Here is a 27,734-nt window from a genome sequence, read left to right on the forward strand (position 1 = left end):
GCTGTTTTTACAAAGAATGTGGAATAAGACGCTTAATTATGTGATCATTACAGTCAATGTAATGTTGGCACCATTAAAGCTAAGCTTGCTGCCTCAGAGGTGTACGTGGCTTTTTTTTTTTTTTTAACCAGAGTAGTCTATTTGTTCCTTTTATTTATTTATTGACAAAAAGATGCACTTTTAGTGAAGAATGTTAATAGATTACAGGGATGAACAGTCATTGATGATCATTTTGGATATAATGCAGACCGTAGGACTTCCCTGAATTAATTCTTGTGTGAATTACAGTGTAGCTTAGAAGAAAACTAATTTTGATTTAAAACTTGCCCACGGTGCATTTTCAGTCCATAAATTTTGTTCCGAACTCTCTCTTTACAGGTAAAAGTGATCCATTTTGTGTAGTTGAATTGAACAATGACAGACTGCTGACACACACTGTCTACAAGAACCTCAATCCTGAGTGGAACAAAATCTTCACATTGTAGGTGTTTGGGTTTTTTCTTTTTTTCTTTTTCTTTGAAGGGGATGTGTGTGCAAGTCAAAGATACCTACTGCTAATTCACAAGAAGTATTGCAGTGACATACTGGTATTTCTAAACCAAATAGCTGAATACTTTTGGGGGGTTCAAATGAATGAAAAGAAGTCGGAGAATAGGTACCATATTAAAGGTTTGGGGTGGGGGGGGAGGGAAAAAAAAGCAAGGTGTGTTTCTTGGCGACTGGAAATGAGAAGTGCTGAGCACTCCAAACTCCTGCTGGCTTCAGTGAGAGTTTCGAGAGCTCATCACAGTGCATTTGGTCCTGAAGTTTTTTTGGGGAAATCATACTGAGGTTATGAACTTCATTAAAATGTGATTATTAATTTTAATGAACATTAGCTAAATATAAAAAAGAAAAAATTTTAAATGCCGTTATATTTTTTTGAATTATGTTCCTTGTATTGTGCACTTTTTCCTTTCATTTGCCAACTGCACTTGTCACAGTACTATCCGGTATCAGAATAGTGCAGTGCTGCTATTAGATAAAAAGCAGTCTTAAGCATTCAGTTTATTAGGAAGTGACGCAGTTGTTTATATCGCTCTGTTATTCTGAAGGCAGTAAAGGGTTCTGACAAAATAGAAAAAAAAGTCTTTCAAAAATAACATGTTCCTTTTATTTCTTTTTCTCTCATCTTTTTCTCTATTTCTGTCTGATTACAATGTGACACCAATGAAAACTGATCAGCTGCAGGTTTCTCTGCTGCTGAAATCAGCTAACTGTCCACTGCAAAATCAGTAGAAGTTTTAGCTTTGTGTATATTTCCCTTTGTCATAAATGAGAATATTATGCTTTGCTCTTGATCCCAAAACAGTGTCTGATTTAATTTTTGTGTTTTTTCTGCTAAATTTGTCAGTCATATATTTGGCATCCGTGCTACAGGATCTGTGCAGCATAGCTTTCCTTACACTGCAGTGGGCTCTCAGGAATGAATTCGGAACAAAAGAAAAATCCCACAAGTGCTTCTCATTAGCTTATTAACATAGTTTTCATTTATGTACCTGCAAAAACATACTAAATTCTTCATTAATTTATTTTTAATTATCTACTAAGAGAGCCAGTAACTAATCAACCTCCACTGCTTGATGGTGTTCTCTGCATAAGGAATTGCATGTTTTTACAGAGGACGAAAGACTAACAGGAAATCAAATAGAAAAACTGAAAAAGACCTTCAAAGAGAGTTTTCCCCCTCTAACACATATGTTTGTGCACTGACTATTTTCCTTATCCTGAAATTTGTTAGTTAACTTTGGGCTGGAATTGCAGTTTCATCTAAAGATGTGTGTTTTACTGAAGTTGAACTGTTTTGCTTCAATTCATGTTTTTTTGGATTAGCAATTTGATCAAAGATGAGTACTCTCAAACAATTTTGTTTCTTTTCTCTGAATAAGGAAGATGAATTTTTCACTTGTGAGTTTGCAATGTACAGTGACATTTGTTGTGCGAGGTGGTGAAAACCAGTAATAGCTGAAAAATGCATCATCTCTTGCTGCTTGTTCCTAATTTCTTGTGGTGCGGCTGTTGTATATTTTGAATTAAGTCAGAATTTTGGAATCAGAGAGCTCATTCTCACTCCAAGGATGTGCTCACATAGTTGGTAATTCTTTTCATTTGTAGACCTGCAGATATCCCATGATTTGCAGAAGGAATTACCACAAGGATAGCAGTGTTTAAGGGATAGACTATCAGCCCTGCTGCTTGCCTCAGTAAATCCCCTCCTGCGCCTCTGGGCTGTTCTGCTCGCAGCTCCTGCGGTGCAAGCGCCAGGTAGAGGATTTAAAGAAACATCCTCCTAAAAACTTCCGCTGGCAGAGCGCTGCAGCAGAGCAGTTGCTGTGTTTCTTGGAAAGCATTTGGTTATACTGAGGGTCATTTTATTTACTACAGTTGTCTGTTATGGCTTGAAAAAATACACGGGTATCTGTTTTTGCTAACCTTTTGTGCTTTTGTCCTTGATAACTGCTGGTATAGGTGACTCTTTCCCCCTCCTCCTCTCTTCTGTGTGTACCTTCTCCTCTGCAGCAATATTAAAGACATCCACTCGGTTCTTGAAGTGACGGTTTATGACGAAGACCGCGATCGGAGCGCTGACTTTCTAGGCAAAGTTGCTATACCGCTGCTGTCTGTAAGTTTCCTCCACCTGACACGCTGCTGCTCCGCATTTTTCGTGCTGAAGGAGGGGGGGGCCGGGAAATTGCAGCTCCGTGTCTGTCATTTCTCCACCAAGGTCTGTAATAAGAACACTAAAATTTTAACATACTCAATTCCCGGCCATGTTGAATCCCATGATAGTTAATTTTTCCTGACAGACTCGGGGCTGGTAATGAACAGGTACTTGTCAGGCTTGCCACAGTTGTTTTGGGCGCTCTGTCAGTTTCAGCAGCTGGGGGTCAGGGGCCAGGGAGGGGGTGTATTCAGCGGAGACCGCCAGACAGACGGCTGTCATGTCCTTTTCCTGCAGATTCAAAATGGTGAACAGAAAGCCTACGTCTTGAAAAACAAGCAGCTGACAGGGCCAACAAAGGGGGTCATCTATCTTGAAATAGATGTGATTTTTAATGCTGTAAGTCTTAACTTTGGCTTTTTTGTACCGCTAAAGAGTTTGGTTTCATGAAAGCTTTTGTTCCTGATTCGTAGAGAATTTCTGTCATTCCTCATTTTCTCTAAACCTTGATGTATACCACAGAATACTCTCCTGCCACTGCCTGGCACACCCACTCTTTTTGTTGCTGCTGCCGCTATTGCTGCTAACGTAAGAAGCAGCAGCTCATGCCCGTGTATGTGTTTATACGCTGTCGGCTTGGCAGCCGTGACTTTGGAACTTCGTAATTTTTGCAAATTGAAGAGTGTGTTGTTAGCGAGTAACAAGCAAGCCTGAAATGCTGACATACGTTTTAATGCATAGGTGAAAGCCAGCATACGAACCTTAATGCCCAAAGAACAGAAGTACATTGAAGAGGAAAACAGACTGTCTAAACAGGTAAAGAGTAAGGAAACACTAATCCTTTTGGAAAGCCTTAATATCAAGTGTGCGCATCTAAATATCTCATATCAAACTGCTAGAGGTAAAGAGTAACATTTCCATCACCTGTTTACAAAAAAAGCAGGATAGGTAGGAAAAGGCAGAAACAAAATACAGGGTTTTATTCTATCTCTTCTTTATAAATTGCAGCTTCATTTCCGTGAAATATGTGAATAAGAACACAGTTGAAACCATCAGGTTCCACACATATCAGATTATAGCACAGGTGCATGTAAACCAAGTCTTGCATAAATTTTTGCTGTTAACCTTGACCTGAAAGATCTCCTTTTTTCCAAGGGTAGAGAGTCTTGCAGCATTCTTTTAGCCAAATTTTAAATAAGTTGAGCAAGGTTTGAATCCCAGGTGGAAAAAAAACTGAAACAGTTTGTTTATTCTTTTGAGAGCCACCTGGGTAGGAAGTCTGTGGACCCTTTTTCTTTTTTTTTTCTCCAGGTATTTTTGCCACTAACAGTTCTAGTATTTTGGTAAAAAAAGTTCTAGTATTTTGGTAAAAACTATTTAAACACACATCTCTTCTTTTTCTCCCCTTAAATTTGATTCAGTTTTTTATGTTCCGCGAATGAGGTATTTTATCTGGGGAGAACTGGGCTTTTGATTGGACTGTGGGAACGGAATTTTTGCCGTTTGCAGAGGAAAGGCAGAAATCTTAAAACTTTTTCTTGTTTTGCAGCACCCTTACAGAAGTAATAATGAACCTTTAAGCATGAGCATAATTTAAATTATCTGCTGGATGAATTTTATTTACATTGTCCAATTTATTTCATTAAAAAGACTTCAAAAGGCAGAGTGCTTCTCTCTTTACTGTTGCGAGTAAAGCAGTTACTCAAGCTGCATTTTTCACCCTTATTCTGACCAAGAAACAAGAAGGCCTTTTATTCAAGATTCATTCTTCTCCCCACTTTCATAACAGAAAATGGCATTGTGCTTTCTTGCAGATGGCAAGAGCAGTAAACTTTAAATACCCGCTTTTGTTTTTTTGATATTAGCTTGTATAGAATATCCCAGCCTGAGACCACTTACACTGAGAAAAGGAATCTTTACAGATGACTGATGCAGCAGCATTCTGAAATAGCCACATTTTCTGAGAATTTCAAAGAGGCTTACCTACCTAGCATTTTGTGTGCTGTCCAGTATGCAAATTAAATGATTCACTATCTTTTTCTCTTTTTTTGGATGAATTGAAGTTTATTGCCATTTTAGAGGATTTATGAGTATTCTTCCAAAATTGAAACCTAGCCCCTTTATATCTTATCTTTATAGAGATAAATGTAAGCCATGAAAGTTACTTTGAATACTGTAAAACATGCGGTGATCAAAAAGGCATCATGGAAGACATATTTGCTGCAAATGATGGAAAAATTGTATGTAATGGATATAGGTGATCTTAGTGTGATTAGAGCAATAATCTGGTATAGTTTCAGGTTAGTGTCCTACAGCATCTTTTTATTAAGAAAGATGGGAATTTTCAAGATACTGCAGAACAGGAAAACTCATGACTATTTAAAAAATAAAACCTTGACATCTTAATAAAAAAAATCATTCTTGAAACATTGCAAGTGTCTTTTTAAAATTCATCTCCAGTTGCAGAAATGAGGACAATAATTTGTGTATCATTTGGAATTAAATTCAACAAAGGATAAATGACCCTTATAGCAACTAAAGTCTCTGTTTTCCGAGTCTCTAAAATATTAAAATATTATTCTCAATCTATGAGCAAAAGACCTTAATGCATTATTTCCTCAGTCTTTATGCAAATTAAGAATGGCAGTATGGTAAGCATGACCCTGTTGTGAAGCTTTTTGGGTTTTAAAATATTTTCATTTTTTCATCTTTTTCATAGCTGCTGTTAAGAAACTTTATCCGCATGAAGCGTTGTGTCATGGTGCTCATAAATGCTGCCTATTATGTTAACAGTTGCTTTGACTGGGATTCACCCCCAAGAAGTCTCGCTGCTTTTTTGGTATGATCTTTTAACACTTTAAATGTTTTTTTATGTCATCATAATGTATTTGTGTTCTAGACTGAGAAATAATCCAGTGTGGATGTGGGGGATGGTATTTCTTTTATTGCCTTATGAAGATATTGCACATCTTCTTTATTCACATTTTTGAAAAAAGAGTTTAAAATGTCACAGGAACAACATAGAAAAAGTTGCTGTAATTTATAGATTTACAATAAGGTAGGTGTGTGAGACAGTTGACAAACTGTAGATACATCTTGATCTTCTTACACATTGTTTCTGTTCATTTCTGTCTGGTTCACTTGTAGTGGACCACTTAATCATTTTTTAGAAGTACAAAGCTGTAGACATGACTAGTTGCTCCCTTACTGACATTTAATATTTTTGGTTAAAAAACAAAATAAAAATTCTAAAAATCATAAGCTCAAGCAAACTAGTATTCTTTTAAGTATCAGCTTCTGGTCATAGTTCAGTATTTAGTGATTTAAATGAAACTATTATTTCTCCATAAACATTAGCTTTGTTAATACTAACCCTTTTATTCATGTTAAATTTGGAAAATTCCAAGCTTAATCACAGATTGCATTTCCCAGATGAACGTTTTTTTGTTTTCAAAATGATGTGAGCTTACAAACAAGACCGCTGTCGCTGTTTGGTTTTTGCTTGTGTAATTTTCACGATGAGTAAAAATGTATGCATGAATACACTTTCTGGACCATCTAAATTTATGGAGCTGGCTGGAATACTGAAGTTAGGAGCATATCCACCATATATACGGCCAACAGACAGCATCACTTGGGGTAATTACGGTGGGAGCCTGGTGGCGATGCTCCCAGCTGAGGTGCGTGAAGCTTAGGCGCCTGGAATTTGGCAAAATCAGGCCAGGCATTGGAGCTGCCTGCCTTAGCAGCAAAATCCGGGTGCTTTGGACCTTCAGCGAATCCTGCTGCTTTGCAGGAAGTTTCCCCTAGCGGGGCCTAATTTGTACTAAGTGGCACGTTAAACCACTTGCAGCCTGTCAAAGGATAGCAGCAAGCTCCTTGTGCTTGGCTGCAGTTTTCATCAAGAGTACAGGAGATATACTTGCTGTTCAAATTGTGTAGTTTTCTTCTTCTTTTTTTTTTTTTTTTTTTGCTTTTATTGATATCTATATTAATTTGATTATCTATAAAAATGTAAATATACTCACTGCTGTTTAGAGGGATGATCTCTCGTTCACGTATGTTTCTAGTCAGGTTTCTGCATGTTTCTACATATGTTTCTACTCAGATATCCATGTTGCTTTTGCTACTCAGATTAGCAAATACTCATCTGTCCAGTTTGTTTTAATGTGGATGTGAAACACCCATCTGTTATCAGTGGAAGAAAGGGAAATGGAATGACATCCTGTTCTTTGTGGCAAGTGAAATGGTTTCTTTCTCATGGTGCACTGCTGTGGCCACGGAAAAAGTTGTGGTGCTATAAAATCATAATTGTTTCTGATCATAGAACAAATACAGTGTCATAACAAATACTTGCAAGTAGATATTGCAGAACTCTCTTTTTTGGGCCATAGCAAATATACTGTACTACTGTAGTTATAGTGCATTGTAGCAGAAACCTGTTTCTAACTGTATAAACTTAGGCCTGCTTTTCTTTTTAATGGTTTCCTCTTAATAGTGATTTTGCTCTGGGGTAGTTATAGATACGTTATGTCTGCCTCAGTGCTGTGACTTCAAGGGTGTGTTCCCGCCCAGAGAGAAGGTTTGGCCTGTGCTTGTCAGCTTGGCGTTTGTTATCCTTTCCGAGGATCAAAGCATCCCTCTGTCCGACAAAACATTGGTAGCATACTTTTTTGTTAGCTAAGCTAAATCTGTGTGAACTTCTACCATGGTTGCAAAGACTGTGAAGGTTTGGGTTTAGAGGATTTCTGGAGTTTCGTAGCTATTATCTGTCCCTGAAACATGTCATATCTTTCTTGGCAGTGGTTCACTTGCACGTGTAACACTGAGTTATGCTTGTACTGAGGTTATGCTGGAATTCAATAGACTCTGTAATAACGCTGAACTTGTATGTATCATTTTCATCTCTTCACTATTACACAAATTGTACCTCTTCTTGAAGTTGTCTCCCAGAGATTACAGAATGTCACAGTGAAATGTCAGTGCCAGAAGGGAGAGGAGAAATAGGCCGTTTTGTAGGTTTCTAGCTCTGTAGGCAGACTAATAAATAATGTAGTAGCAGAAAACTTTTCAGTTAACCATTTCTTCTTTCTTGGTGGATTTGAAGATGCACATTGATGAATGATATTACAATGCAGATTTACAGCCATTTCACATAAGTTAATATGCTAGTGTTGATTTTTCAGATCTCATAATGCCCCCGAATTCGTATTCTTAAAATCATAGGTACCTTTTCTCTCACTTCACCCCATGTCTTTACTTTCCAGTGTAGCCGCTATTGCAGAAGACTGCATGTGAAAAAACTGTGGCAGACTCGCTCAGTTTTTACCACTTTACAAGGATAGTCATAGCTAATAAAATAAGAGAAATCTGGGGGAAGAAAAAAGGCTACTTTTGGAAACCCACAGAAAGTCTTGATTAATGTCGTGACTCTGTAGTAAGAAACAGCTATGGGCTTTGTTCTTTGCACATTGAAGTGCTCACTACAGCTCTTTTTAAAGCCATTCTTCTTGTATGGTCACAACGTTAGTAGTAGAGAGAAAAGTTTCCCTTGAAGCAGCTTGTTGATTGTTTATATTCCAGAACTTGCGTGTATCTAAAAAGTAGTACTTTATTAAAGTTTTATCATGGTGCCTCTCCTTCATTTTTTTTCTCAAAGGTATCAGAAGGTACCTGCTCAACCACCAGTGCTGCGCATTCTGTCTGGAGACCTGGAAGCTAAGTTTTTAACATTCTGGATTATGCATTTCCTGGACTGAACAGAATATTACCAGTCTCTGTTGTACTTTGTAACCTCATTGCCTTCACTGGGATTTTGTCTGAATGACTTAAGGTTTTGACTCTTTTTTCTTTGCCTCAGTAATTCTCAGTAGAAGAACAATTGCTACCCAAACATAGTTTTTTATAGTATGGCTTTGACATTATTGTGACACTTACGATGTTAAGGCATTATTTTTCAGATATTCAAAAATGTTTGTAAATAGCTCATGAAACATAGGGTTGATTCTGGCTAGAATGATGTGACCTTGGATCTGAAATATCAAGAGATTTGATATTCTCTCCCTCTCTTTTCTTCATATCTGTTCTTCTCTGCTAAATAATGGCAGTGAATATCAACAATGTTAAATTAACATTTCAGTTCCAAAACTGCATTTTTGTATCAAAAATAGGCCTATGTGTCGTGTGTTACCTCTTTATGTTAATACTTCTTAAGCACCTAACCTCAATGGAAAGAACAGAATATATATAGAGAGAGTTTTCTGTAAATTCATTTGATTTTCTGTATTTAAAACAGATCTTTAGGTAATTTTAAGCTTTTTGTAGAGTTATTTTAATTCAGTAATTAATATGGTATGTTTCATGCATAAGAACTGTGCTAGAGTATGCAAAAGTGGATTTTTTTCTTCATATTAATCAACTGTGGGCACTGAAATGTCTAGTAAATTGGGCCTAATTTCCATCAGCCTCTTGACCAGACATTTGTGTTCTTGCAGATGTCACTGGGTGCAACGGGGGGGGGGGGGGGGGGGGGGGGGAAGTGTACACTCTTTTTTTCCAGTACTGTCATTTCTCACTGTAATGAGCACAAAAATAATTGGACAACTGAGCTATCAGTAAAAGGACACACTTCAACATGAGTCAATGAATTATTTTACAGGACAAACTTTAATCTTTAAATGTGATTGTAGATAATTTGTGCTACCATCTGTCCATTTGGAATTCTTTTAGCCTTTTCAGTCGTTATACAGTAAGTGCTGCTGTGTTTAACATTAACATTTGATATTTTACGCATTTAATTTCTGTACTGCTGCGTGGTCCTTGGGGAGCTTCGCTCTAGTGCTACATGAGAGAGACAAAGTATTGATCAGTTAACATTTCAGCTACATTTATGTATGTCGCAAAATTAATGAAAATGCCAGACAAAAATGTCAGAGTGCACAAAAAGGTAGAATTTAAATTTGGTAGTTTAATGAAAAGTTTAAGATGTGCATTATCAAAAATGTCCCCTTTCCTTTAAAGTACAATTCATAACTGAATAACTAAAGAGAACCACATATTTTACTTAGAGGAGCATTGAACATGACATATGAGGGAATATCTAATCTTCAAAGTGTTTGGTGTCCCAAAATGACCTCAGTAAAGCACTTTAATTGCCTGCTTGAACATTTAACTGATACTCATAAAATAAACTTTCTCATTTCCTTTCTCATTTGGAAGCAAAGTACTTTTGTCCGATCAGACACATACTTTTCAGTGTCCTCAAATTAAAGCTTTCTATAAACATATTCTTCTTTCCCTATTATTATTATTCCTCTGAATATTTCTATACATGTGTATGTGTGTACACAGAAAATATTTTTCTTTCTTGGGCTTTGAAATATTGATAAAATGACTCGCCTTACATCCAAGTCATTTGTCAGGTCTAACTCACCTTCACTTTGTCTTCAAATGTTGCACAATTCGTGTGTGAAAATGGCATGATAGTCTTCCTAGCCTTTGATTAAGTGTTAGTTCTTTTGTATATACACCATTTAGAAGTGGTGTGATGCTAATTAATCGAAACCAAAAAGGAAGCAAAAAAAAAAAAGAAAAGATGGTCTCTAGTAAGAAATGAGACAGTTATTTTGCCAACTAGCTTAGCTTTTCCCTATTAAAGGAAATGTTCAGTGCAACAAATTCTGGAAGGATTTTCTTTTTTCTTTTTTTTTTTTTTTTTCTTTCTAGAAGCTGAAGCATTAAGCTTGTATTTTGGGAGCAAATTGCTATGGTACCATCATGAGTACAAATGTGCTAATATGCTTATTAGTAAATATTTCTTATTGTACACTAAATGCAGGATAGCAAGAATTTTGCAGGTATTTTGCCAGTGTATTTAAGAGCTCATAGGTATTTCCATTGTCAGTTCCTTTTTTGAGGGTGTAACATATAAACATCTTCAAATTGCTTTTTACTAAACCTGGGTGAGGCAGTCCATCAGATCAAATGTGATACATCCTTGCCACGTGTTTTCCAGAACTTTAAATTGGAGGAGGCACAGTTACAGCAGCTGCAAAAACCTCTTATATCCTAAAAAAGCCTTTCCAAAAACTCCTGTTGCTGTCAAAACTATCTGCTCTCAAAAGAGAGGTTTGAAAAGGCAGAGTGACATGGCAGTGGCAAAGCCAGGTACAAAATTGATTTCTGATGCAAGGCACACACATGTGCAAGGGTCTTTCAGCTTTTTGTCAGCTGCATCTTCATCAGCCAGAAAGAGATGAACTATGCCAGGCTGCTGCCCATTTCTTCTTGTAAAAGTAAAGCAGGCAAAAAAGAACAGGCATTGCTATCCTGTTTCCTCTTTCTTGACTTTCCATGAACCAGCAGAACTAATGTGGGACTATGGCAGAGAAATACAGTGGGATTTGAGCTTACTGCAACACTTAGCTATACTCCATGCTGTATTTTGGAAAGTACAATAGGCAGTAAATGGAGGTATGGCTGATAGATCCTGGTATATATGATTGCGTGGGATCCATCGGCCGCCCTTCATACCTGAAGAACATACTGGCACCAACAGACATTAAAAACTCTGTGCTTACCATAGCCACCAAGGTGCAATACATATGTGGAAATACTTGGTCTCATCAATCCATCTCTACTCTGGCACTGTGTTGGGTTTTGTGTGCATATTGTGTGTTTACATGTGCGGGACAAAGATTGGGCGATATTTATACCTTTAATGTTCTACTCTTTTATTTTGTTTTAAAAAATTTACTTTCATCCAACTTAGAGTGAAATGTCTACTGGTTAAAGCAGTTTAGGAGTGTGATTCATTGCCTAAGCACAGAGTTGGTACCATTTTAGATAATGTAGAGCATCCTGTGTGCCCTCCAGCTGCTATTCCAGGAGGGCACGGGTCTGTCTTAGGTTCTCTGCCACATCTGCTGTCACCATGCAGATGATGTGGACACTCCAAGGCGTCTAAAATGGTGCTAGTTCTATCTTTAGGCACTTGAGTTGCTCCCCAGGTGTTTATTTTACCTGTATATCTCTTCTAGGTACTTACCTAATTCCTGTTGCAAGTTCCTCATAATCTTAATTGAGTTTTAACCTCAAAAATGCCTATGTGGTGTAGGGAAATACTTTCCTCATTTAACAAAACAAAATTAGAGACTTTGTGATTTGTGTCTGATCAAAACAGGAATTATATGGCAGAACAGACCATTGGTTTCCCAAGTCTTAGGCTAATCCCTTAACTATCTGACCGTTCTTCCCACATGTTTTCCTTTTCTCACTATTAGCGAATTAACAACTTTGCACTGAAAGTACTTGCTTATTAAAGCTTTTTACATGTTAGTATTGGGGACAAAAAAAGGTAGATACAGCAAAAGGTCTGATGCACCAAAATGACTGATCAAAAAATTATAAAAATTAAGAAAAAATAGTATTTGCCATCATATATTTGGAATGTTATCCAAAAAATTCTAAAAATGAGCTTAGATTTTTCTCTGAAGTCTTGAGAGCGTAAGACAGAGATTTGAGTACAAATCTACATAGCAGAATTTTGTGAGTTTTAATCTTGGTTCTGGAATGAGTTTTCAATACAGCAATCACTTGGTTTGTTGCTTTCATAAGTGATTAGGACACTTTGATTCATACACATATGCAGGATTATAAGTAAATAAAAATGGAAGTATCTTGGTTTGCTAAAATTAATGCTAAATAAAAATTTGTAGATCCCAATGACAGAAAATCAGTGATGTGCTGTAAACCGTCCAACACCCAGAAAATAAATATCAGAGAAAAGAAGAAGCTAGTGTAATTTGTGGCAAGCCAGGTTTAGAAATGTTAACTTTATTTTATCCTAAGTCAAACATACAAAATGCTGTATCATAGGTAAATAGAACTTGTTTCTCAGATAGACCACCTTAGAAATAAAAGGGGATAGACTTTTATTGCCCTTTAGCCAGACTTAGTGTAGATGAGGAGGAGGAGGGACAAACGTAGCTTTGTTACCGTGATGCTGCTCGGCCGGCGTTGTTGGAAGCCTGGCGTGCCGGCGGGTTGCACTTGGCACCGTGTGTCTGTGTGCCCGGGCAAGAGAGGCATCACAAGCAAGCATGGCATATTCCTCCTCACGCTGCCCTACTGCGGGTTCAAAACTCTCCTGAGTAAAAAGCACTGCAGTTGGGAGAGCTCAGATAGTAATGATACTAAATTTGGGTAATTATTTAGAAACGGTGTCCTAAGGAAATAGTAGTTCTGTACCCTGCCAGTGTGGGGTTCCATGCATTTCTGTTTCGTAGTCACTGCAGGAAATGTTGGCCATTTAAACTTTGATTATTTAAATAGTGTATGTGGGTGCATCATGAAATACCTTACTTTTTCATCCTCTTTTAGTTGAGTCATATGAGAACCAACATATAAAATCATGTTACAAAGCGAGTGTTTTACTTTCTTTTTATTGTAGCAGCAGTAAGTGTTATGGTGGTCTGCCTTGAAGTAGAAGGATTATTGGCAATGCTGATTTTACTGGAACATTCAGTAGGTAATATACACTAATGTTTTGTAAAAAGTTTCAGTGTAATAGAGAAAAAGGCAATAACCAGATTTATTGTATGCTCATGGGAGAAGCCAAACTAAGGACAATCAAGCAGAGAAGCAGCATTTCTAACCTTTTGAAAATAAGACATGCAAGAAGGTTAGAAAGACAGACATGAAGTTACCAATTTCTTCTTAATGCTTCTGAAGGAATCTTAAGTGTGTTTATCTTGGTGTAGCAGTTGCTTGTATAATAGATATGTAGATGTTAGGTGATTCTATAAGCTACAGTGGCTGAGCAGAAGAATTAAGAAGGAAGAAGTAATTTTCAATATGTTCAATTTTACTTGAGAGAAAACACTTGGGGTAGCTCTATAATGATTCAAATATATATAATTAAAATGTTGGTCCTGTTTATATTTAACGCTTCATTTTATAGTTTGAATTTTGGTTGTAGAAACTGGAATCCAGACTATTAATCAGAAAAAAAAAAGGCTTAAAACATGTTTTATTTCTGCTAGCGCTATAAAAACATGATTGCAGCACAGGCTGTGTGACTAACAGTAATTGATTTTATTGGTGTTGTATATCAAGTCTCAAATACCTTAAGTAACCACAGCAAGAGTTACCCAGGAAGTTTCATAGCATATACCTAATATGGTACAATCTGTTGTGCAGTTTCATCCTACATTTTTGGCAAAAGAAAGGTGTTTGCTTGCTTCCCGCTTTGCCAATAACAGGAGAGTGGTGATTGGTGATGTTGCTTGTGCTGTAGGATAGCCAAAACCTGCCAAAAGCAGAAGTGGCATGGAGAATGAATGACTATTCCCTGTATCTCTAGGGACAGTAGGAAATTGGAGTGAGAAAGGCATATAGGAGACATTCTTCACCAGCCCTCCCTCTCTCTTAGATCTGAAACTGTGCTTCGTGGTGGTGATGGTAGCTGATCAGCTTTTGGTAGCGTCTTGCTGTCAGAAACCGGCAGGTGTTGTTCTGCTGTTCCCTTCCTTGTGGCCATTCTGCCTTCCTCCTCAGCGAAAGGTGCACTTCTCATACAGTAAGACTCACTTTCACCTGAACTGCAATAAAATATATGCGAGAAAGTGCTATGAAGCAACTGGGCAGTTATGCCTGAACTAAGAAAGCTTCTTTTTTCACAGTTAGAGAAGCTGCTTTCTGACAAAATATGGGGAAAAAAGCAGTTGTTTATCTTTTGCTTGGCAGAATGTGTGTGTTTGTGTCAAGTGGACAAACCACTGAAGCATGATGTTACAGAAGAATGCTTGCTTACGAAGGTCAGAAGTGCTGGATTTTTTTCATTTATTCTTTTAAATTAGGCACGAATTATTCAGCACATTAGTAGCATAATCTTTATTTTGTAGTGTAGTCAGGTTAAGAGTTGTTTCCACACAGGTTGTTTTCCATATCCGAAAAACTAAGATTAAACCCATTCTCGTATAAAAGCAGTTACCGTGATGCTTCTCTGAACTACCCATCCACGTTGTTTTCCCCCTTGGCTCTTTGAGACCCTTAGACATTCTTGGGTGTTGACCCTAGGCAGCAGCTGCAGTTCTTGGTGACAAGGCTTCAATGAGCAGATTACAGTTCAGTGAGAATGATTGCTTTTAAATTTCTTAATTAAGGGGCCAAACCAACAGAGGAAAGTCCTAGCACTGCCTTTGCCACATTATTGGTAAAATTTGGGTGTTTACAATGGCCTGTCTTGTGCCCTAACATTTTATACTGGTCACAGATCTATAAAGAGCAGGAAAAACTGCGATAAAGATCCTTTCAGTTAAGTATCATTGCACCAAACAATGTTGTTTAAATAATTTTTCAATACATGACCTGCTCTTCCAGACTACAGGGGGAATGTTAGATTTTTATCAAGTGTCATGTTTGAGTGATTTACCTTCTGCAGGAAAGCAGAATTGTGGTGGACCTTGAAACAAAATGCCTGTAAACCTCATAGCCACTGGTTTGATATTAAACAACCATTTTATTAGTTTCTTTAGCTATATAAGTTATAAAATAAAATTAATAGGGGTTATATCCCCAAATCTGTTTATAACTTGTACTAAAGAAGACCTAGCAAAAGTGTAATTTATTTTGGTTTCATTGGTAGATTTTATTTATTCTAGATTAACAGCTGAATCAAAATAGTCCAAGTATTAACATTTATTCAGTGGAAATTACTAAGTTTGTGATCAGAATTGTTACTGAAGGGAAAGAAGAACTAATAACTGTAAGCCAAATGGCTGCATCTGATACTGAGTAGGCTTGCAACTGCATGGCAAATCTTTGGATTTTGTACGTTTCCATGAATAACATCATCAGAATTACTGTCACTCTGAAGTTGCAAGATACCAACTGCTTTCCAGAGATACAAATACTATAAAAAGAACCCACTATTTTGAAAAAGCAGAAATTGGCATAATTTAGTTGTGTTTATTTGAGATTGACCACTGCTCTCGCCGCCATTGTTAGCGCTGCGGAGTTATCTGTTATAACTGGTATTATGCGATTGGAACTTCTTGGGCAATTAGTGTGCAGGACTGACTGAATAGTAGACATGATTTTTCTCTCCACAGCTGTACAGTAGCTGTGATTAGGCGTGCCTGTATTCCCGTTCTAATTGACCAGCCTCCTTTAGTAGGCACTGCTCATTAATGAACAGAGATGGACACTTCCTAATGCCATTAGAAAAAAAAAAAGCTAGCAAAGAAATATGAATAAAATAAATTGTTTTGATACACTGAATATATATTTTGCATTCATCAGTACAGGAAATGATACTGTGTTTTATGTCTGAGCTATGTTTTAGAAAAAAAAAATAAACTCGAGCCAATGTTAGTACATATCTGTGATCCTCTACAACTTAGTATGTCTCTTGTAAATGATAACTTGAGGCGTAAACATGTAAAGCTGAAGGTAAATCTTTAATTGTAGGACTGGCAGTATTAATGCATGAGTTTTTGCTATTTCCTTTTATTTTTTGTCATTCTTCAAGTATACGAATGTGTGTGTGTGGGGGGGGTGGGTGTTTAGTTTGCGATTCTCCTTTCTGTATTATTCTCATCCTAAAAATGTCAGCTCGTATGATATTTTTGTTCTTTCTCTCTCTGTTGTGAGGTACCTTTTTTTCTGGGTCTCATTTATAAAAGAGCGGGAAAATCTCTTCCTTATCTCAGACCAGAAGGCAGAATTATACTCATTTGGAACTCTGTTTCCCAATGACAAATTCTTAGATTTCCAGGAAAAATTTATTTTTAGTAATTAAAGTTAGCCAATTCCTTTGAAGATGAGTGATCAATACTGTGAGGGATATGGTTAATTATTATTTAAGCATTCTTTTAGTAAAGCAAGAATGACTATTTTCTATTTTAAATACAGTAGTCTTTTTACTATTTTTCCTTAAAGAAGGTCTAGTGCCAGAAGATACTGTAGTCCTTTAACATGACTGATGAATTTAAAAGTAGGTATTTTTAATATTTGCTGCCGTCTTAATTATTACTTGCTTAAAGCAGCACTGTTAGCAGAGAGATTATGAGTTAATAAAAATGTCATAGTATTAGTATATAAAACACAATGTAATTTTCCCAAGATAATGATTAACAGCGTAAGGCCACATTAACAATACTCAACGCTAAGTCCCTAAGTTTTAATTTCATCTTTAAGGAATGGTGGTGTAATATTGTAACAGGTAAACACTGAAACATTTTAGTGATATATTTTAAAGAGGAGGTAACTAATGAAACCTTTTTAGAGCGTGTTTTGACTTGTGTGTTTTGAGTGTTCTGTATCATGTCACTGTGTTCCTAGCACTGCAACTTGAAATCAGTCTGAACAGTGTTTTGAATATTGGATATTAATATTCCCTAGTGCAGCTCCAGTGGAACACATTAGAAAATATTTATTCATCACAGTCTATTAGCTAAAGCATTTGGACAGTAACTTCAGTGCACTGATATGTCATTATATAAGTATTGCTTTCACACACGAGAATCATTGCGGGTGGGAGTGAGGGGAGGTGTGTGTGGTTTTATAACCTCGTAAGACATTTTTGCTTTGTTCCAGAGCTGCTTCAGGTTTTTATTAGGTATCGTGATTCCATCCGAATGAACAGGATACATCTCTCTAAATTACTGATTCACTTGAGCAATACTTTTTCACTTACTCAGAGTTGAAAAGTCTGGCAGCCTGTCTAATGGAGTGATAGCCTATAGTGAAGTTACCTACCACAGCAAGAGTTGTCCACCAGGGTCAAATGCCCTCTTACCTTTCTCCCCGAACACCTGCAAAGTGAGCTGGCCCCATTCAGAGCTTTAAGAACAGATCTATTGTCACGAGAAGAAGCGTTTGTTTCTGAGAGAAAATTCTTCCAGTTCTACTTTTGAATGAAAGACAAGGCTGTTATTACTCAAGGGATATTAGGCCTCACTGCTTTTTTGAGAAAACAAATTTGCTGTAACTTTATCTGTAATTTAATACTGAATGGGTGCAAATAGAGGCTACATTGTATAGAATGCAAGACAGAAAATACGGGTTTGTTAAAGCCATAAAGGGATGTGTAACCATTATATTTCCGAAAGCAGCCTTATCAGAGCCATAGGTTGTAAAGGAAGTATTTTTGTTACAGCCTTAGCATTAAGCATCTGTTTTGAATTTACTTAAAAGTACTATTGAAGAAAAAAGGTTTCTGTCTATATGGTGAAAATGCCAAAATTGTAAGTTTCCTGAAAGTGAATATGAATATTGCCTTGACTAACAGCCTACCTAGTGAACAATTACAGCAAAGACTACTCAGATCATTTGTTGTAAGATTTGTTTTTTCTTTTTTTTACAATAAATATAACAGCCTTGTTCTTCTCCTGTTCTGCTTTCTTGGAGAATACGTCAAACTGCTCAGATAAGATTTTTGTTTTATAGGTTGATTCTTAATTGTTAACACTTGATAAGAAAAAATCATAATACTAATTGTTTAAAACCCTTGTCCTATATGCCTAGGAGAACTAAGCCCTTGTAAATGGTGCAGAGGGAGCTGGTCTAAATCAGTCACGGTATTTTATTTTATCAAAGTTCCCTTTTGCAGTTGTGTACTTGTGCGATCCCTTACATTCTGATTAGGTAGCAAACATGCAACCTGCTTCTCTCATATTCTCTCCCTTTTTTCTTCTTTTAATAGAAAAAATTCAAGCCAGTTATGGGAATTTGATCTTACTGATTAGCGAAGTTAAAGTTAAGAACTTAATGTGGTTTCTAATCAGCTGGCAGCTGTCATTAGCGAGTGACAATGTAGTTAATCCCCCCCGACACACAAGCCTGCTCCTCCATTCTCCCCAAAGCGGGGAAAGCCACCTCCAGGCACACTCCCAGCTGAAGCCGAGAGCAGGCAGTGAATATCTGACCCCAGGATCTGAACCTGGGGATCGCTGGTTAGTATGCTTCATTGCCTCCGGTTCACTGAACTCGCCCTTCTGCTCCTTTACTTAGAATGTCTAATATGCCTAATTTAAATTAAATTATTTTAATTAAATCATTCAACTGCTTCTCGCAATGCAAGATAGGTACAAGCTGTAGCTGACGGTACTTAAAATCATGTATCTTGACTTGATCGGACCAAAATTAGTTAGCCAGAGATGACTCTAAATTCTGAAGTAGGCAAAGCGAAAGTCATTTGTGAAACGGTGATCACAAATTAAACTAGAACGAAGCGTCATGGTGGCTGTTCTTGTATATACGTACATCAATCGCATTCCTGCTGCTATTTTTTTTATCGCATTGTGCTACAGGCACTGGTGCCACAATTTGCAGAGAAGACGAAAGGATGAGCAGACTGAGCAGGGGGGTTGTGATTTCAGGATGGAAATAAAGCTCATCTTGCTTTATCTCCTGATTTGAGCAATCCTGTCATTTGCCAGTCAGAGAAAGTAATGAATTCTCTGCTGCATCACCGGTCAGGCTTTTTCGTAGGTAACCCCTCGACAGCTGATGACACTGCACTGTAGCACTCCTAGGCTGGTATTCATTTTATTTTCTAGACATATCCTCTTTCTCTAACCTCTTCTGTGAAAAACCCTAACTATTCCCCTTCCCCAAATTACAGAGAGCAAAGTAAACCCCTAACCCTAAAGAATCCTAATATAAGGATTGAGGAGTGCTTTAAAACAGGCTGGCTGTGCTCTAAAATGTTGTTATAGACTAATTAAATTCTGCTCTCTGCCTGGCAAAGACAAATATGGCACTTCTTTGGGATCACTGCGGGGTCTGGCTGGTAGAGCCAACACCCCGTGCGCCTCCGAAGTACAAGACCATCTCGTTGCCTTGTGATGCATCTCGTCTCTGCTGACTTGATTTTTAGAACTGATAGCTGAAGCTAAAATATAAATGGGTTAAAAATGACAGATTATTTCTCGGGGTATTCTCAGTGTTCACCTTTTATGATACATGCATTTTTTTTTAAGTTAATGCAGTTTAAAAATCATTTTAAGTTTCCCAACACAAGGAAAGAAATGAGATATTGGAGTCACAAACAAAAGCTTTATTGGTTTATGACAAGTAATCCATCTTTTTGCATTAGGGCAGCATTCTACCTCAGATTATTTTTCATAATTGATAATTTGTGAGTCATATATTTGTTATCTATTCTTTTATGGGTCTCTAAATAGTGAATGATGTCAAAGGTCAGCAAGCTTTCATAAAGGAAATTTTTTTTTTTTTTTTTAAGTTTTGATTGGTGTTTTGAAGAACTTTATGAGCATTTCAGGCAGAAAGTACAAAGGAAAAAATGACAGCAGTTTTCCTGATAGAAACTTTGTGCTGCATAATGTTATAGCAATTTAAGGAAGAAATGAGTGTTAGAACACACATGAAGTATGAGAACAAGGTAAAAATATTTAACTAGAATTCTTTGCATTTAAAGTCAGTTATGATTTATAGAATGGCAGTTAAGCTTTAAAAGTTAAATTCATTTGTGTGTTCAGCAAAATAAAGAATAGTTGCATGTTACTGATTTTTTTTTTAAATCAGAAATATTTTTACAGTAATCAGTTTTCTTTGCCTATAACATAGGGATGTTGCAGTCATGTGCCATCCTCATTTTTAGGAAAAATTCAATATTGGTAATGGATTTAGAAAATCTGGGGAAAAAAAATCTTTTCATGTAAAATATTAAATGAGGTTTCATGTTGATACATTAGTTTATCCCAGACAAGTAATTAATAAAAAGATATGGGCATATGATTTAAAATTTAGATTGCCTAATGAAACTACCAGTAGGAAGTTTTCCTTTTATTAATGTTCCTCTAGCAACCTGTGAGTGTTACAACTAACTGTGCTCATGGTGCCTTGTGATGCAATTAAAAATAGTGAAAACTAAACAAAATATGAGTAAGTTCAATCAGTGGGAAAGGCAACTTAAAATAATTTACAGACAACTATGTACGAGGCATAAAGTATTTTTAAATGTATTAAATATTAATTTCAGAGCAAATTTGTTATGAATGTACTGTTATAGCTTATGTGGTTCTCTTCAACGTTCATTACAATGTCGTCTGAACAGTTTAATTATAGTGAGACATTTCTATTAAAAAGAATGATTCAGGATTATCTCCTTAATTAAAATAGAATTGAGCTCATTTAATTGTGATGTAATTATATTATTATATATAGGAGAATGTCATTAAAATAACATAAACAATTTACAGTTTCTAAAAATGAGAAAAGGATAGCTGATAATTTTTGGAAAAACTATCCTTGAAAGTTCATCTGAAAACTGTGAATAATTGAATTTTTTAAATTGCTTGAGTTTAAAAATCAGTAACAAGATTAGGAGGATCAAAACATTTTGCCCCTAAAATATATTTTAGTTATCTAAGAGTAAAAGAATAAAATTATTTATCATTGCTGAATACTTTTTATTTCATAATATAGCCTATATCAATAGTGATTTTTTTCAGATATTCATTTTTTTTTCAACTAAACCTTATTTCTTGATTTTTTTTTCTTTTTCTTTCTTTCTAAGGTGGAATTAGCTAATAGTGTGTCCTGACTATTTCAGAAATGTGCTTGAATCTATATGTTCTGTACAACTAGGACTGCTTTAAAAAAAAAAGCAAAGAAAAAAAGCATATTTCAGCTCATTTGATTACTAATTTTAAATTCCATAATTAGTTGATACAAATAGAAGTGTATCTTCACATGTAGTCAGTGAAAGGTATTCAGGAGTTGGACAAATGGGCACCAAAATAACTCATTTTAAAATACTCCCCTTTCCTAGCATTGTAGTGATATTAAAAAGTATTTAATTGAACTTTTGACAGGTTGATATCCTTTTGTCGCTATGGATATAAAAATACAGCATTTAAATACCAAAGTGCTGAACTCTTTATCTGGAAGAAAAAATAAATTCTCAGTTATTACTGTGTAATATAATATAAAATGCATTTAATAATCTTTATCTTTTTTCTATATTTATACTACCTGGGGACATGCTTAAAAAAAAAAAAGTGTCACTATTTCATAAAAAAAGTCAGAACATACTTGTACTGCCTGGCTTGCCTGATTCGTAGTTGTTCCTTAAATACAAGAAAATGCTACTGCTGCTTGTACTACTGTTGTTATTATTTATTGGTTGTATTCCAGTAGCATCTTCAGTATACTGGGCTCATCACATGGCCCCTGGTTCAAAGACGTGACGATCTGAGCCTGCTCCGCCAAATTCAAATCATTCTAAGTTCTATTCAAATCAGTAAGGCTGTCCCCAAGAGTAAATTTACAGGTATGTGTAAAGTATTTGTTATATCTGACCTGCGTGGAGAAAGGAAGGAACATGTGAAAGGTGCACATGAAAAGAATGCACATAAATTCCTGAAGCTTCCCAAGCATCTGTTTATAATCTTAAAAATATTGGAAATATTGTTTTATTTATGCTATTGCAAATAGCTCTCCATGTGATTATTCTATGGACTGTTAATTATAACAGAGATATAGGATGGAAATATCTTTATGGGGTACAGATATTTCTTGCCAGAAACTTAATGGCTTGCAGGTGCAAGCACTGAGTTGTGATCTTCAAATAGTTAGGGCCAAAATTATTTGTCACCTTTTTCTCTGAAATGTGTGTTAGAAGGGTGTTATCTTCTTGTTGATTAAAAAGAGCATATTTTTAATGATACTAGAAATGATTTAAATATAGATTTTAAAAAAATCAGCATCAGTCTAAGACTTAGAGTTAAATTGAATAACCAAAAATCTTCAAGAGTATCAATTAAAAAAAATTTTTTTTCAGTAGAACATATGTTCTTTACCTTGAAGTTAATAAGGATTTAATTTATTGGTATTGCTAATGCTGTGCTATTTTCTCATAAAAATAGGATTTTTTTTTTTCTAGTCTTCCCTGAATGTCATTCTCCAGTGAAACCTGTAGGTAGCACCCTTGCACCACAAAAAAAATATACTGCCTTTTCTGAGACACAATTACTATTTAGGTCGGGAAGTCTTTACTTGTGCAGACCTCTAAATGTAGCTTAGCATTTGCATAATTTCCAGACTTTGATGACAATCTGTGATCTTAAAACAGTAGCCTAAAGATTACGCATTAAGTTGTTTGGCCTTGTGATTCACTTCTCTCTTAAGATATATCCTTTTTTTTTCTTTGGAACTGGTAGGGGAAAGGCACAACAGAACACTGTAATGAGGAATCTTGAAGGTACCTTGTAATTATTTCTTTTAACAGACTGTCCATCAGGTATTAATACATGTGTGTAATTCTAAATTATGTATAACATTTTCCTCTCTGTTCTGCAAACTACGTGATACTTGATCTCTTTTAGCTCATCAATAAGGTAAACCCTAGGACTGTGAACAAACTCAGACACTTTTTTTTTGCTCTTGTTCCACCTTTACACTGTGGATTTGATCCAGTGTTTATTCAAGTCAGCAACTGTCCTTTGAGTTGGTCTCTGCTGGCTCGATGATGCCCGAGTTTCACTGCAGTCAGCACAGTGCTGGGTCAGGTTTTCTCAGAGTGCTCCTTGTCGGTACGGGGTGATTACCCATTACTGGTGGTGTTTTTATTTGCTTTTTCAACTTTTTAAGAGTATGCAATAGCAAAAAATGTAATAGAGGCATTACTTTTAAATCCAGGAATTTTCAGATAGAAAATTATCCTGAAAATTAGAGTTTAGCTTTGTTACTTGTGCCTTTGTACATGCCTGCTAATGTCACTGCTTCCGTTTCTGCAGCCCATCTCTTAAAATAAGAGCTTTTCTTTTGGAGTTGCTGTTCTGTCACTTAATGCAGAATGTCTCTAGGTTTGTTACCCTCTTGGTAATCAGTACTGCCAAAGAAGATCTGTTTATTGTCCTAATCCATGATTGTGGTATGCTGGAAAAAAAAAACTTGACATTTACTCTATTTCATTATCTGACAATAAAGCAGTGAGAAGGATAGTTACATTCCTGTAAGTTGCCATTTAAAACAGTTGTGCCTAATGTGCACATTAATTTTCTTTTGCTTATTTGTTTATTGGCTAAGACTGTATTTAGTTTTGCTGAAATTTGCTAAGTAGGTTTAAAAAAAATCATACAAAGCTCTTATTAATTTACAAGTTTATTGTTTTCTCAGTGTACTGAGCTGGAATGTTTGAGAAAGAAGCACTGTATGTTTGAGAGCCTCCTATGAGCAAACTGGTTTTTAATCATATTATCTGAATGTTTCACTGTGGTTCATTGAACACTCAAAGTGAGATGCAGGTGGGAGGGAACTAACCTTTGAATCACTGTAGCAGCACAAAAAAAAAAAAAAAAAAAAAAAAAAAATCAGGACTTTCAGCCTGATCAGGCTATCAGCGTTTCCAGCCTTTCTTTTTTGCTAGAACAGAATGCCTTTTTGTCATAAAGGAAAGGCACAGATAGAGGTCCCACATGCACACCGCCACTCTGTGATTTTTATAAAATATGAACCTCCTTGTCTTTCAAATTCTTAAAGGAATCCAGCCATTAAAAAAAAAAAAAAAAAAGGCAAGGATGTATTTTTTATTAGTTGTTTTGCCTGGGCAGATGCAGTAGTGCCAGTAGCCAAGTTAGAAAGGCATCTGGTGCTCATAGCAAGTGTTGGTATCTTACCTAGCTGGGCAAGGGAGTCATGCTGCAGCACGGGGGTCCCAGGAGGAGGAGTTCATCCGGACTGAGCTCTGTCAAACAGAAGCAGCTACTCCTGGCACGGGGAAGGAAAAGATTTAGTGTGAGCGAAGGAGGCTTTTCTGTCTCTAGATACAAAATTTTGTTCTAGTAACTTTTTTTTTTTTTTTTTTTTTTTTTTTTTTTTTTTTGGTCTTCTGTTATGTCCTCGCAATGATGCATGTCTTTGTGCTGGATATTTGATACAGAGATCGTATAGTTACCAGTTTGCATCACAAGAAATAACTATGTACAGACATGGCTGGTCACTTTTTTCTGTATTTTCCTTTCTCTATGTTTTTATTCTCAACAAGAAAAAATAAGACCACATAAAACATGACAGAAAAGTATTTAGGTGCTTGTCTTGAAGGATGATATGCTATAAGTTATCCTTTTCAATTTTTCATAGTTAGATGGTAGGTAGGAATCTGTTGGGGTCTGTGGTAGAAAGATCATAGAGGAATACAGTTTTATGCCACTACTTTAGATTCCTCTAAACTTAAAAGAAAATCTCAAGAGAGGGAATAGAACAATATCTCATGATAAACTTATGCTAAAACTACTATAATGCTAAAATTGCTGTAGTTCAATTTTGGCTTTCTACCCCGATTTTCTTTTTTTTCTTCCTTTGTTTTTTTTTTTTTTACATGAACTAATTATTTTTCAAGAATTATTCAGTGTATGAATACTAGATAGCTCTCACCATGCTTGGGGTGTTAGGGTGATGTAAAACTTCTATATCACAGATACCATGAAAAGGATTTTAAGAAAAGGAGGCATTTTTAGTGTTTGGAGTCATTTAAAATTTACCTGATAATCTGTTTTAAGATGCTCTGTCTTATCATGACATTCAAGCAATTAGATCAAACTCTTTTTCAGTAAAGGGCAGGCTCAGTCCATGTGAATGTGTTTACCTGAAATATTCTCTCTCTTGGGGAAGAATATTTACCATTATCAGGAAGGTCCACTGAGCAAAGAACCAGTGATTTGTCACTGTCAAGACACAAGATCAAATTTTCAAAGGAAAAAAACTGGAAGGCAATCACAAGCTTTCACAAAGCAGACGCTGAGTATTGTGGTCCTCCTTTTAATATATTTTTCTTTTTGAAATCCGACACGAATAAACATTATTGAAGTACTGTTTTAGGAGATTACTGGTATTACTTTGTATAATATGAAAGACCTGAGGCCAGATTCTGTTCACATTAAGCTAGTTTTACATCAGGATTTGACTTTATTGAATTTTCCCCTAGTTTATATCATTTTTATATAAAGTTGCAGATATTTTGTTGCTGCGAGCAGTAAGCTGGGACAGAGCACTGGTAACTATTCCTTTAGCCTCTTAGGAGGGAAAGGATTATGCTTTTGGTAATGGCATCTTCAGTTAGTTTAAAATCAGTGTTGATGAGATCTAGAATGCACTGATTTCTGATGTCAGAAGGGCTATGGCTAGATTACTACTAGTATCTGCATTTCTGTCATTCGTAAGAGGTTTTCCTGGCTAGTCAAGGATTTTCATTTTCTGGTGTTGGGAAGCTATTGCCTCAAGCTGTAGTATAAAAGAATAAAAATTTCTTAAAAGAGAGTTAAAGAGAATTACAGCCAGTTGTGATCCTAAATTTTTGATCTTAATAGGGTGATATTTTAGAGTGGTATGTAAACTTATGCTGCTCAGTTTTTGGCTTTCTGCTTTCTGAAGCAGCAGGACCTTCTCAGGTTATTCATGCCTCCAGAAAAGGAAAGTCATCAGATTTTTCACCCATCTGTCGTGAGAAATCTACTAACAACCTCTACTGTAAAATATTCAGCCATTTAGAAAACAAAAAACAGTGGTGTTTGGAAACCTCACAGTTCTTGCATGTAATTACAAGTTAATGCATGAAGGATCTTCCTTACTCCTATTTCCAGTTAGTTTGTGGTGTTTGTGCAAAAGTTAAAATCAGTCTTGAGAGTCCCAAGGTGCAATTGCAACAAAAAAATCTTAAAATTGATTTCTTTTTTGCTGAGTGAATCCTTCCTGCTCTAGTTAGTAAACCTTAAATGTTCCCATTTTAAAATCATTTGGCAGTTACTGGATTTTCTTCTAATCTGAAGTCCTCAAAAGAAAACCAGTCAACAGTACTACCATGTTAAAACTTTCCTGTTCTTCTGCTCTCAGACCAGAGTGATCATTTTGCTCTGAGATGAAAGGTATTAATTTCTGCCACCAATCGATGAGTCTGCTACCCAACTTTTCCTTCTTTACCACTAGCACATTCACTTGCAGAAACAGAAATAAGCCTGTATATTAAGTAACTTAATATTAAGGATAATCGTGGTTAATGAAATGCTAATTAGCAGAACAGCCTTTTCAAAATTCCTTTTTATACTTCTAACCCTTGCTTCTCTAAATATATTAGGTAAGCCATCCTTCTGTTACTTCTCTTTTATTCAAAAGACAAATGATCCTTCCAGTAAAAAGTTCAGTTTAGTTTTCCCTCTAACAATAGGAATAAAAAACTTAACAGTTCCCCGTCGTCCTACTTACCCCTAACAGACTCTGCTTTTCTCCCCCCATGACTAGCTGTAACCAACCAAACGACAAGGCATCATTCATTCTGTTGCCCATATTCTTTTCTCAGACCACTTACGATGAAGCAACAGATTTTCTGAAAGAAGGAAAATGTCAATAGTTGTTAAGAACTACATGAAGAAGGAGAGGAAGTGAAAGACAGCTGGCCCTGAAATGGAAGGGCTGTCTAGCGGTGGTACTAAGCATGAGCCCAGGAGGTCCTAGTTTGATCCCTGCCTGGTCTTGGGCAATTCACATTGGCCCAAATTCTAATGGACTGAATTTGCTGGATAAAAGCATAATGTCCAGTGTTTCCTGCTGGCTCCTGTTAGACCTTCAGAGGCACTTAAGAAATAGGAAACAAGAAGTGGGGTCTGAGACCTTGTCTCTGGGAATATTCCTAAAGCATATTTACCTTACTGTCATAAACGATGCCTGCTTGCTATGGTGGTAGTTCTGGAAAACGGTGTCAATGCAGTAGGAAGTACACATTGCTCAGGCATTATCCAAACAACTAACTTCCTTCCCTTTGTCAGGTTTTAGCTGGGTGCTGATTGTTCATTACCATCTGGAAATGACTCCTTTCCAAAGTGGAAGTTGCATAGTTAAGCTCCTGCACCCATATGTGCAAGCACTTAGGGACTGTTTCACAACAACTTTTGCTGACCGATTACACTGAAGCTCCTGTAATCTGTCCAGTGCTTTTCACAAGTAATTTTCTTACTGAACTCTGAAATTTGTCATTTTGGACAGAGGGAATTAATTTTCAGTTTGGGGGTTA

General features: G+C 36.3%; 1 protein-coding gene across 5 annotated transcripts in view; it reads left to right on the plus strand.

Annotated features, from left to right (window-relative positions):
- Positions 1-27,734, plus strand: part of LOC135324697 (multiple C2 and transmembrane domain-containing protein 1) — a 286,852-nt gene that overhangs the window by 183,660 nt on the left and 75,458 nt on the right. For 3 of the 5 annotated variants that reach the window (XM_064501475.1, XM_064501477.1, XM_064501480.1), the window contains 5 exons: positions 379-481; positions 2,560-2,662; positions 2,999-3,100; positions 3,443-3,517; positions 5,421-5,540. In XM_064501475.1, the coding sequence (XP_064357545.1) occupies positions 379-481; positions 2,560-2,662; positions 2,999-3,100; positions 3,443-3,517; positions 5,421-5,540 (503 nt within the window). Of the gene's footprint in view, positions 1-378; positions 482-2,559; positions 2,663-2,998; positions 3,101-3,442; positions 3,518-5,420; positions 5,541-8,360; positions 8,746-27,734 lie in introns of those variants that run through there. The other 2 variants (XM_064501479.1, XM_064501478.1) reach the window with 2 other exon arrangements.

Source organism: Dromaius novaehollandiae, chromosome Z (assembly GCF_036370855.1).
Source record: "Dromaius novaehollandiae isolate bDroNov1 chromosome Z, bDroNov1.hap1, whole genome shotgun sequence".
Taxonomy (NCBI): domain Eukaryota; kingdom Metazoa; phylum Chordata; class Aves; order Casuariiformes; family Dromaiidae; genus Dromaius; species Dromaius novaehollandiae.